Source organism: Scyliorhinus canicula, chromosome 9, assembly GCF_902713615.1.
Source record: "Scyliorhinus canicula chromosome 9, sScyCan1.1, whole genome shotgun sequence".
Classification (NCBI taxonomy): Eukaryota; Metazoa; Chordata; class Chondrichthyes; order Carcharhiniformes; family Scyliorhinidae; genus Scyliorhinus; species Scyliorhinus canicula.
The window spans coordinates 162,464,527-162,476,644 of record NC_052154.1 but is presented as its reverse complement, the minus strand read 5'-3'; the positions used below and the strand labels follow the sequence as shown (position 1 = coordinate 162,476,644).

The following is a 12,118-nucleotide window of genomic DNA, read 5'->3' as shown; positions in this document are numbered from 1 at the left end:
AATAAGGAGAAATGCGTTTTCCGCACAACCAGACTAGCCATCCTCGGCTATGTCATGGAAAACGGAGTCCTGGGCCCCGACCCGGACCATATGTGTTCCCTCTTACAACTCCCTCTCCCTCATTGTCCCAGGGCCCTCAAGAGGTGCCTGGGATTCTTCTCTTGTTACGCCCAATGGGTCCCCCAGTATGCAGACAAAGCCCACCCACTATTTAAGACCACACTCTTTCCACTGTCAGCTGAGGCGCGCCAGGCCTTCAACTGCATCAAGGAGGACATCGCCAAAGCCGCCATGCGGGCAGTGGATGAATACGTCCCCTTTCAGGTGGAGAGCGACGCCTCAGAGGTCGCTCTCGCCTCCACTCTGAATCAGGCAGGGAGACCAGTAGCTTTCTTCTCACGAACCCTCTCCGCTTCGGAACTTCAACACTCCTCAGTCGAAAAGGAAGCACAAGCCATTGTGGAAGCCGTATGGCACTGGAGGCACTACCTCACAGGTAGGAGGTTTACCCTCATCACCGACCAAAGATCGGTTGCCTTCATGTTCGACAACTCGCAAAGGGGCAAAATAAAAAACGATAAAATCTTGAGGTGGAGGATCAAACTCTCCACCTATAATTATGACATCATATATCGACCGGGGAAGCTCAACGAGCCCCCAGATACCCTGTCTGCGGCATATGCGCAGCACGCAAGTCGACCGCATAAAGGCTATCCACAACGACCTCTGCCACCAGGGGGTCACACGGCTCGCCCACTACGTCAAAGCCCGAAATCTGCCTTTCTCCACCGAGGAGGTAAAAGCCATCACCAGGGATTGCCCGATCTGCGCGGAGTACAAGCCGCACTTCTATAGACCAGACAAGGCCCACCTGGTAAAAGCGTCCCGGCCCTTTGAACGCCTGAGCATCGATTTCAAAGGGCCCCTCCCCTCGACCAATCGAAATGTGTACATCTTCAACGTCATAGACGAATTCTCCCGCATACCCTTTGCCATCCCGTGCCCTGATATGACCTCCCACACAGTCATCAGAGCCCTGCACAGTGTCTTCACCCTGTTCGGTTTCCCCAGCTATGTACACAGCGACAGGGGTTCGTCCTTCATGAGCAACGAGCTGCATCAGTACCTGCTCGACAAGGGCATCGCCTCGAGCAGGACTACCAGCTTTAACCCCAGGGGGAACGGGCAGGTGGAGAGGGAGAACGCGACGATCTATAAGACCGTCCTACTGACCCTCCAGTCCAGAAATCTCCCGACCTCCCACTGGCAGCAGGTCCTCCCCAACGCGCTCCATGCAATTAGGTCCCTCCTGTGCACTGCCACTAACCAGACCCATCACGAACAACTATTTATTTTCTCTAGGGGCACTACCACGGGGGCTTCGCTCCCATCTTAGTTGAGGACACCGGGCCTGGTTCTCCTCCGGAAGCACGTCCGGACACACAAAATGGACCAACTAGTAGAGAGGGTACTACTGCTACACGCGAACCCACACTATGCTTTTATTGAATACCCCGACAGCCGTCAGGACACCGTTTCCCTCCGGGACCTGGCGCCTGCAGGATCCACCACTACCACCACCACCGCCGAGGTACCCCTCACACTACACCCCACCCAATCCCCCACGCCCTGCGCCCCCATGCCTATAGGTTCCTGCGCTCCCTTCACCCATCACACTGGTCAGGAACGGAGCTCGGACCGAAACACCCCCGGAGTCCACCCTCATATCCACGCCGACCGTCACCACCCAGCCACCCGAAGAAGCTGCAACCCCGGTGCTCCGCCGATCCCAAAGGACGGCTCGGCCACCGGACCGGCTCAACCTGTAGACCTGTCACCCCCGCTGGACTTGATTTTTTTACAGGGGGTGAATGTGGTGAATGTACTTCATGTAATTCACACTGTATAGTATTGTGTCCTTGTGGGCTCTGTCAGTGAGCTCTGCCCACAGGGGGAGATGAGGAGCTTGTACAGGGCTCCACCCTCGGCTCCGCCCATGGCCCCTCCCATTACCGGAATTATAAAGTGCTGCAGCCGTGTGAGCCTGCCCTCAGTTCTTTTGGTCGGAGGCAGGCTCAGTTGTAAGACTATTAAAACCACAGTTTACTTCCTATCGTGTCTCAAGTGAATTGATGGTCACAGCAGTCCCTACCAGCATATTTATCAACTGTGCTTTCAGAAAATATCAACAGGCCTTTTAAAAATAAAATCATTACCTTTACAGCAGTGGCATTGGGAAGCTATTGTTCAATGTCAAAGGTCATGCATTTCTTCATGCAATTTTCCTTTAATGTTCTTTCACAACCACTCTCCCATTGGATAAAAGGAACTGGAAATCTCCTTGACCAAGCTTTTAGTTGTCTATCCCAATGCCTTTTCCTGTGACTTAATGTCAATGTTTGTTTAATAATGCTCTTGTAAAACACCTTGGGAATTTTTGCAATGTAAAGGCAGATATTTTATTTATAGATATGCAAGTTGTTATTATTGCTGTCGCTAGATCCGGGATGTGTGGGCTCTAATTGTAGATTGTATGCGTTTTAGATCAAAATTGTTCTTTTGTGCCCTTAAACAAATGATAAGAAGTGTAAAAATATAAGACCTTTTTCCGTCATGTTGCTAAAGGGCAAATTTATGAAGCACTCTGGAAGTGCTTCAATCATAGATCCATTTTTCACAAAATATAAGTTTCAGTTCAAAAAATGCATTAACCTTTAAAAAATGTTCTTACCGAGCTGTTAATGCCTCTGTCAAAGCTCTCGCCTTCTGTCTTCAATGATTGAACTATAGCGCTTAAATGGAGTTAACTCACCTGCTCCCTACACACCTAGCATTGGCCTTCCATCTTCACCTACTTTGAATAAGCACTGTAGTGACGAGTAACAGGTCATTCATGTCAAATCTGATCGGTTTCATTCCAGCTTTGTCCAATTTCTTTACTCGTTAGTTGTTATTTTGTGTAGCTTTGCTCCTTCACCGATTAACTTTTTTATTCAGGTACTAATTACGGTTCAGTTGGTAGAAGGCTTGTCTTTGAGCCATTATTGTATGGGTTCAAGTCCCACCTTGATGGCTGAAGCACAAAATCAAGGCTGACACTCCAGTACAGTACTGAAGGAGTGCTGCACTGTTGGAGTTGTTACCTTTTGGATGAGATGATAATCTGAGATTTTATTTCGAAGGAGAGCTGTGGCGTTTTCCTTGGTGTCCAGTATACATACTGTACTCAACTTCACAAAGACAAACTTCATCGGGCCATAATCACATTGCTGTAGTCGGGAGCTTGCTGTGTGTTAATCAGATGCATTGCAGCAGCGACTACACTTCGATAATGCTTTATTAACTAAAGTACTTTGGGATGAGTTGAGGTTGTGAAAGGCACCATTTAAATACAAGTCTTTTTATTTCATTCTTAGGTGCAAGAATGCCCTGTTTTCCCTTCTCCTTGAACTGTTATGATTTCTGGTTCATTTCAGAGGGCAGTGAAGAGTAAACTGCATTGATGTGGGACTGGAAACACATGTAGGTCAGATCAGATAAGAACAATGGGCATTCCCGAACCGATTGGGCATTTACAACAATCCAACAAATTTGCAATCACTTTTACTGATATCAGTCTTTTATCTTATATGTGTGAAGTAAAACTGAAATCATCTTCTTAAATCACCATGGTGTGTTTCAAATTCACATTCTCTGGATTATTAATGCAGGCCTTTGGATTATTAGTCCAGAAACACAACAATTACAAGACTATACTCTGTCTTTCATTCTTTGCTTACATCACCGGTTGCATGGGTAACTCATTAGAAATTCTCACAGTTTATGGTGGCTGCTTGTAATTGGTAAGAAAGGATGTCTGCATGAGTAAATAAAAATAATTCACAGTCATCACCTCTATTCCTCGATGAGTGGGAATCCACTTATTTACATATTTATTTTGTTAGCCTTGTGCACCAAATATGCTTGAGCCGGTAATGATAGCTCTACCCTTTCTGATAACTAGACGTGCTACTATTTGTTTAAGTGGGAAATAAAATTGTGAGTTGGAGAATATAAAGGAAATGTCATATTGTAACAACGGGTTTACAGTAAGGGCACAGTAAATATTTTGTCAAGTGAGGGGGTTTAATCTTTTTTCAACATGGTATAAATATGTCCAGTAACCACAGTTGCATTTCAATAGCTGTGCATTACCAGAAGAGATTTATTTTGCCAATGCAGTTTTTGGTTTAAGCATGCCTTTGTTTTTTATGTACCTGTAGCATGCCTTTGTTTTTTATGTACCTGTAGTGTAATATCGCTCTTTTTTTTTTGGAACTTATTTTTGGCCTGAATTAGTTTCTTCTCTGTTTAGGCTTCACACTTTTCCTGGGGCCTCTGGGCAGTTCTCCAGGCAAGATATTCCACCATTGAGTTTGATTTCCTGAGGTAAGTGCCTTGCTTTTTTAGACAAAGTGAAAGAAAACAAAAAAAATCTAGCCTGTGTCTGGCTCATTGTTGCTGACAATGTGAACTCTAATGCAATTGGAAGCAGCACGTCTAAATAGTCTGTCATGTTTTTCTTTAATGTTTTGTAACCCACAGATGGGATTCATTTCCACCCTGCCCCAAAAATGTAAACGATAAAACAGCATTAAAGCACTTTAAACTACTTGATGACATTTTGGTCGCGTTAATGAAAACTGGCATTTATTCCGATTAGGACAAATCAATCAAAAGATTGAAATACCGTCGGGTGTTTCTCGCCTTGCGCTCAAACCTCATTTCTCGGAGCACGTCTGCAAACCTTTTTAAAATGTGATTTGAATACTTCAGTGCTTTCGTTAAAAATGCATCAAAAAAGTTATCATTCCAATTGGCCCACTTAATTTATTTTTTGCAGCGCCCTTCACGTTATGTCCTGCTCATAACTCATCCTTTTCTAACTTAACCACTCAACGCACAGTTTGGTTCCAGTAGTTGTTTCCAGCTTTAGGGGTTACATTAATTGTTAATGACAAAGGCAACCTTCACTCTGTGTGGTTTCCTGCCCACATTTGGATCATTTACAGGGTCTTTTTCCTGATAGGAAATGCAATATGAGATGTGCGAAAACAGTGCGTATATTGTAGTTTAATTGGCTCTTACTGTCGCTCATCCAAGTTCGGCGCGTGTGCTGTAGGGTGTCTGTTCCACAACAGGAAAGAATAAACCCAGACTCAAATCATAGGAAATTCATCAAATATGGTTCTGGAGTTCTGTCTTTCAAGCTCTGTTTCATTGCCATATGATCTCCATAAACCGAATTACTGTTGGCTTAGGTACAAGACTAAAGGCGCCTGGGGCTAGTTCATAATGAAATCCACATGCACGTGACAATAGAACGATCACGGAGAAGCATGGAAAATTCTCCATTGGATCACTTTATTTCTTTTATAAAAATAAACTCACCATCCTTACTACACTTAAGGGAGGAACTGATAATTCACTTGTAGTTTGGATGCATGTGTGCCAAACCATTAATAACGACAGGGCTAAATGGGTACTTAGACTATCAGATATCTCAAACAGTTTTATTGGATGAATATAGTGTATTGTCGAACCTACCCTGCAGTAAGTATACACATTTTATTCATGTTTCAGCTGTGTAAAGTGAAAGATGCTGCAAAGTTTGACACTTGATTTGGCCACTGTAAAACTTTATGCGAAACTTTAAAGCACGTAAATGTTTTTACTATTTCCCTTTTATTTTATCTTGTATGGTTCTCAATCCAACAATTCTTTTAAGAGATTAGGTGTACCAGTAAAGTGGCACTTAAGCTGGAGGCATGAAATATGATTAGTAAGTGCTCAAGGTTTGGCTCAAATGGAGTGCTCTCCCATTAGTATAGAATGTGGCTATGCCCTCACAATTGTTGCTACTTACAGTTTATTGTATCACTTGGAAATATTTGCTTCTTGCCACTTCATTCAATTCATGTGGAAAATTAGCATTTAATTACAAATGTAAGCATTATTTTGTTTTATTTTTCTGAAAACATTAAACATTAAAGCACATGCAGAATAATAAATGGCTCTCTCAAAGGGACAGAGCCATTCAAATAGTCTCTTTCAACTCTCAATCTGAGTTTCAATGTGTACTTCGAAGGGGTTAGAGTTCACTCCTTACATAATTCCAGCCCCTGTAATAATACAGCCATGTTTTATATGTTTTATCATTTTACAAAAATAAGGTAATTTTCTTATTTTGGGTTGATTTTAGCGCACGGAACGGCAGTTTGTGTAATATTCTGTCTCTAGACTCTAATCTGTTACCTTGGTATACATTTTCCTTTCCTATAACTGTCTTGCATACCTGCATCAGATCACTTCCCAGATGTCCCCATTCCAATTTCTCCTCATAACTTTAAACTTTCACACAAGGCCTGTGTCTCTTCTCTTCACTGACTCTAGTAATTAAATGTCTCAGTAACCAGAAATGAACACAGCGATGCAGGTACAGTCTGACCAGACAGTTGTGCAGTTCAATCACAACATCCTTCATCATGTATTTTGGTTATATAGATCAGCATTCTATTGGCTTTGTTCTTTTCAGCTTTGCATTCATTGAACATGCATAGTCTCAAGGCTACTAAGAATTCTAGGTCTACAAGTGGTTATTTGGTGGTATAGAACTTGAGTATTGCTGAGAAAAGACACTTGACAACCAATCAACACCTTCTTCACATACAGTATAAAGTTTTCCAGACATTAGTATTCTTGCAATTGTCCTGATGAATGAAGGACAGAAAGCTTGAACAAGACGTCTTTTTTCAGCAATACTTAAATTTGAGGTCTCTTTCAACTTTGTCCTTTGCTATTTCAACATGATTCACAGAGTATGGTGCACCACTTATTCTTCCTTACCAGGTGCAATACTTTATAGTTGTCTACATTAAATTTCATCTGCCATTATTCTCTAATGAATATATTTTGTTCAACTAGTTCTGTAATTTCTGAGCTGCCTCCTCTAATCCCACTGCTGCTTTAAGGTGTCAGGAAGTCTGCGAAGGTTTGTATGGCTGGAGGATGTTATATAGACAGGGACGAACAAATAAATGACAAGATATTACCATTCTGCTGTTTTATTCTTTCCGATTGTCTTCTGTTTATTTCTTCCCTTCCCTGCGAGCACTGCAGACTGGTGCCGGTGATCAAACCTTGGGCTCGCCTTGTAAGGGACATGGTTCCCTGGTTTCTGCTGGGCTCCTGGCACTGTACAAAGATGCTCATTCCTCATATGTGGGTCGAGTGATTGTTGACAGATAGTCAATGGAGTGCTTCATTGCTGAACTCAGATGTCTTCATCTGACACCGAATCAACAATCTTTACAGTGCAGAAGGAGGCCATTCAGCCCATTGAGTCAGCACTTGCCCTCTGAAAGACACATCGGGGGAAGCGGCTCAGAAATTACAGAGTGAGTTGGACAAATTGTGCAAGTGGGCAGAGAAATGGCAGGTGTATTTTATACTGGCCGAGCTGACGTGCTACACATAGCAAGGAGAAATAGACAGCACACGCTCCATTGTGGTGCGAAGAAATCCAAAAATGTAATGCTGAAAAATTGCAGTAGCGCAGTGCAAAATCAATTTCTCTGCTCCCCATCTTCATAGTTCTAGCATGACTATCTCATAATTTTAACTTCAAATTGGAAACTAATCAGACAACGGGATAGGATAAAGAATATTACCGATGGCAATAATTAACTTGAGGTTAAGGCTTTAGCCCAATTGTTTCAGTTTTTGACTTACCCTTTGCCAAAGTAATCCCACATGTGGTTCTTGCTATCAGGCAGCCTTACACAATCACTATTGTCTTGTTTGTGTCAAGCAAGGTTGACTCGGCATGGCATTACCACCTGCAATGACGAAGACGAAGACTTCAGAATCACCCAGCTACGATGTGTATCAAAGCTGGAGACATGTAATGGTGTGTCAAACAACAGATAGTGTACAAGCTGTGAGAGACACTTGGGTGAGGGTCAACTTTCACAGATGCAACAGAAAAAATCTACAGACACGACAGAGTTAAGCACACACCAGCACACTGGATTGCCTGGGTGCAGTAAAAATCAGATATTCAGGCAGTTTGTAGTTCACGCCTGTAAAGTGCCCCTGATCTTCCTTCCATTCATTGAAATGGAAGAAAAATACAGTGACTTCCTTTGCAGACAGACACAGAACCAAAGAAAAAAACTCTCCTGACATTTCTACTAGCACTTAACCACCATCAGGATTGTGACAAGTTGCTGCGCTTCTGATTATTGGCAGGTATGCAGTTACACGTTAGATTCAAATAACCATATTATCATTCATTTAAAAATATAATAGGACATTCTGTCATGAGCTATTAAATCAGCCAGGGCTCAAACTCAGCAGGGGCTTGCGTCCATATGTCTTGGAACTGATCGGAAGTTGCTGATAAATGACTTTATTACTGTATGTGGCAATATTGTTCTTTGCTCCTTGCTTTGATTTGGACCTTGAGTGAGAAGAATCAAGCTTTAGTTAAATACAACTGGTCGTCACTTTTAAGGTCTATGCCTTTTTATGAAATATCTCATTAAACTAAAGAAAAGGTATATTCGAATGAAAATAAAATTGCCAGAGAATAATTTTGGGGGGGAAAAAATGTTCCAATTGCATAAGTATACGTTGTGATGCAAAGAAACAGTGTGGCTTTTGTTAGCCTGACTGTGCTAAAGTCAGTCCTTATATCTGGATTCAAACAAAAGTATCAGTTTAACTAAAACCATAGAAAATTCTTCAAGGCAGCCACAAGTAAAGTAATATCTTCTTTCTCAACTTATTGACATTAACTATAATTAGAATAATCTAAGGACAGCTAGTGCATCTTAACTGCGACTGCTTGGGTTTACATAAAATTTGAATTCTAGCCTCTTAAGAATTCAACATTCCAGAATCAAACATCCAATTATCCTTATCACAGGATAATTATGAATGAGGAAAGTCATTCAAACCATCTGATTCATGTATCCAGAAATACCTCTCAGTTCCCTCAATTGCAGTATCTAATGATTTCTAAGGCTTTTCCCCCTCCATTTTTCTGTCTGGAAGTCTGTTTCCATGGCTCACCTCTCTCACCTCTGCACTCTCACCTCGGCAGTCTCACTTCTGAGTCAAAAGGTTGTGGGTTCAAGTTCCACCCCAAAGACTTGAGCACACAAATCTAGATTGATTCCGGGGTAGTAATCAGAATGCTGCACTGTCGGAGGTGCTGTCTTTTGGATAGGATATTAAACTAAGATCTCATTTGCTCTCTCATCCATCCATCTAGAAAGATGACGGACACACCAGATACAATCCATTTTAGAGGGGCTATTTTCATATGGCACAGCTTTGTAGCCCCTGATCTTTGCAGTGGTGCATGGAGGTGACACCCTTTTCCTCCCTTATCAGCTACTGACTCCCAGGCATGGTAATCATTGCCTCGGGTCTTTCTGTCATGCTTGCCAGCACCATTTGATGCTGAGCATTGAATTCCCACTGGTCATCTGGCTCCAGGTACCTCACCATAAAAAAAATCCCTTGGTAATGTCCATCCTTCAAACAAATCGCTGCCAATGAAACCACCTCTGCTTGGTGAATGCTAAAACACTTAGGAGCTCTGCTTTTGAGTGACCTGCTGCATGCCTGATTGTTTTCTTGCCAGGGTATGCCCATAAAGCCTTTATGACTGTTATAACCTGCCTGCTTACCATTGGCTGGGGAAGCTCATACTCCCATAGGATTGTGGGATTGTCACTAGTCCCCAGCCAATGGTAAGCAGGCAGGTTGTAACAATGACCATCTCCTTCTCTATGGGAAAGTGGGCTCCATCCCGCAGAAAATGTGTGATGCAAAAACCATCACACTATGCAAAGACAAAGGAGACAGAGAAGACTGTAACAGCAAGATGGACATCTCACTTGTTAGCATCAAAGATGTGGAGATGCCAGCATTGGACTGGGGTGAGCACAGTAAGAAGTCACCAGGTTAAAGTCCAACAGGTTTGATTCAAACACGAGCTTTCGGAGCGCAGCTCCTTCCTCAGGTGAATGACGTTATGGACGTTAGCATCAAAGGGAAGGCTTTCAGGTAATACTTAAAATACCCCATATACTTGCAGATCGACAGCACCGCACAGTGCGCTTTCCTTGCTTGCAAACTTAATGTGGACACAAACGTCTCCATGCAGCAGCTACAAGGGGAGTGAAGGAACCAGGTATACCACATTACCTTCCAGCTCTCTCAACTGAATGCAAAATATGCCCTAGCATTATTCCAAAAAAGACTAGAGGAGCTATCCCTCGTGTTCTGGCCAGTCTTTATCCCACTATCAACATCACTAAAAAAATTATCTTGTAATTATCACATTGCTGCTTGACAAACTTGCTTTATTGAAATTGGCTGTGAAGTGACTGCATTTCAAATAAGTTTTTCATTGGTTGTAAAGCACTGTGAGCCAGAAGTTGTAAACGTTTTATTCGTCTGATCACGTTTTATATGAAGAGCTTTCTTATGTCAGTCTTAAACTTACCTTTTGCTACAATGAATATATATTCTCTTCTACTACTCTTGCAATTGGATTTGAAGTAATATTCTAGATTTCTCTCTGATGTACACATCACCCCAGAGACGGCTCATTTCCAGGTTGAAAAGCCCACGTTTCTCCATCTTTCTTCATAAGTCAGCCTTTCAACGTTAAGAATCGGCTCAAGAGTCTACTTTGCAGGATCTTCAGTGATCGGACTGCCTTCTTTGTTTCTCAATGTTCAGCTTTGTACAGTTTCATCATCAATTCTTTGGGCCTGTACTCTATTGTTTTGGCTTTGTAGTCCAACCTTCTGTTGCATTTGTTTAATTGCTCAGCATTAGTTGACATCTTCAGCGCCAAATCTATTATGACTCCTCCGTCTCTTTCAGTTTCATATGTAACCATTTGAAAAGCATTTTGGGAGTGTGTGTGTTGCCATTTTTGCCTCCTATGTTTAGTATTTGCCACTTGTCTCCATGGCATTTCATTTCTTTACTAAATTTTGCCAATGTTTATTCATTTCTGAGCTGCTTCCTTTGATTCCACTGGTACTTTCAATTTGATATCATATGAAAATTTGACTAATTTGTATTGAGTGTCGGAATCCATACCAATTCTGTAAATTCAGGTAGCCCAAGTAGTTCTTCCATTTTCTTGCCATTGCTCCACCAATTAATGTCTATCTTTCTTTATCATCTTCAGTCTATTTCTATCTGTCTCGAAGACATATCATGAATTGCCATAGCATTAAACTTAATCAGAAACCTTTCACCGAATCAAATGCCTTTTGGAAGTTGGGCTGTACCATAACGCAGGGTTTTCCACACTTCACTTAAATTGTCACCTCCTCAAGAGGTTGAAGAGGTAGGTCAGACGTGATCTATCCCTTTGAAGCTATATTGACTGTTGAATAGGTGCCTGCCTATAGGATAATCTGATGTATTTTGATGTTATGGTATCGAGGAACAGAATGCATAAAATTAAGTTGATTCTAGACAAAAAGACACTTCCTGTCAAGCAAGGAAATGACATATATGGTAATCACTTGTGAAGGAAAGGTGGACAGATGCAAGTTTGCAAGACTCGTAGGAAAGTGTTTCCATCGTCTTGATCAGTCCTTTGAAACAAGGATGATTTTGCCAGGCTTCTTGATCTGTGTGTCCTCAGGTAATTCAGCAGGCCAATCTTGGAGCCACACCTCCTTGGGCAGAAAAGACAAGAGTTGCCCTGAGGAAGGGGAGTTCTTTGAGCAGATGATCTCTCTCCTTCCACTTTCATCTTTTCTCTGCAGCATCGTTTATGTGCTCAGTCACCGACTTGGTTGAAGCTTGTTGGATGAGATGCTACCACACCGCACAGTGTGCTGCAGGTTTCTCCCATGCACTGATTCCCCCCCCCCCCCCCCCCCCCACCCTCTTCTCTTTCAATGAATTCTTCAAAGTGGCCTTAAAACGTTTTACCTGCCCTCCTTGAGATTGGATGCCAAGCTTAAGTTGTAAAATGAAGATCTGCTTCGGAAGCTGATTATTAGGCATGTGGATGTCATGTCTAGACCATTGGAAC

The 12,118-nt window shown here is 42.4% G+C and overlaps 1 protein-coding gene across 2 annotated transcripts in view; it reads left to right on the top strand.

Annotated features, from left to right (window-relative positions):
- The window catches only part of LOC119971857 (ethanolamine kinase 1-like), a 537,556-nt gene that overhangs the window by 430,305 nt on the left and 95,133 nt on the right, over positions 1–12,118 (top strand). For both annotated transcript variants that reach the window (XM_038808086.1, XM_038808085.1), the window contains one exon: positions 4,355–4,428. In XM_038808086.1, coding sequence (XP_038664014.1) covers positions 4,355–4,428 — 74 coding nt within the window. The remainder of the gene's footprint in view (positions 1–4,354; positions 4,429–12,118) is intronic.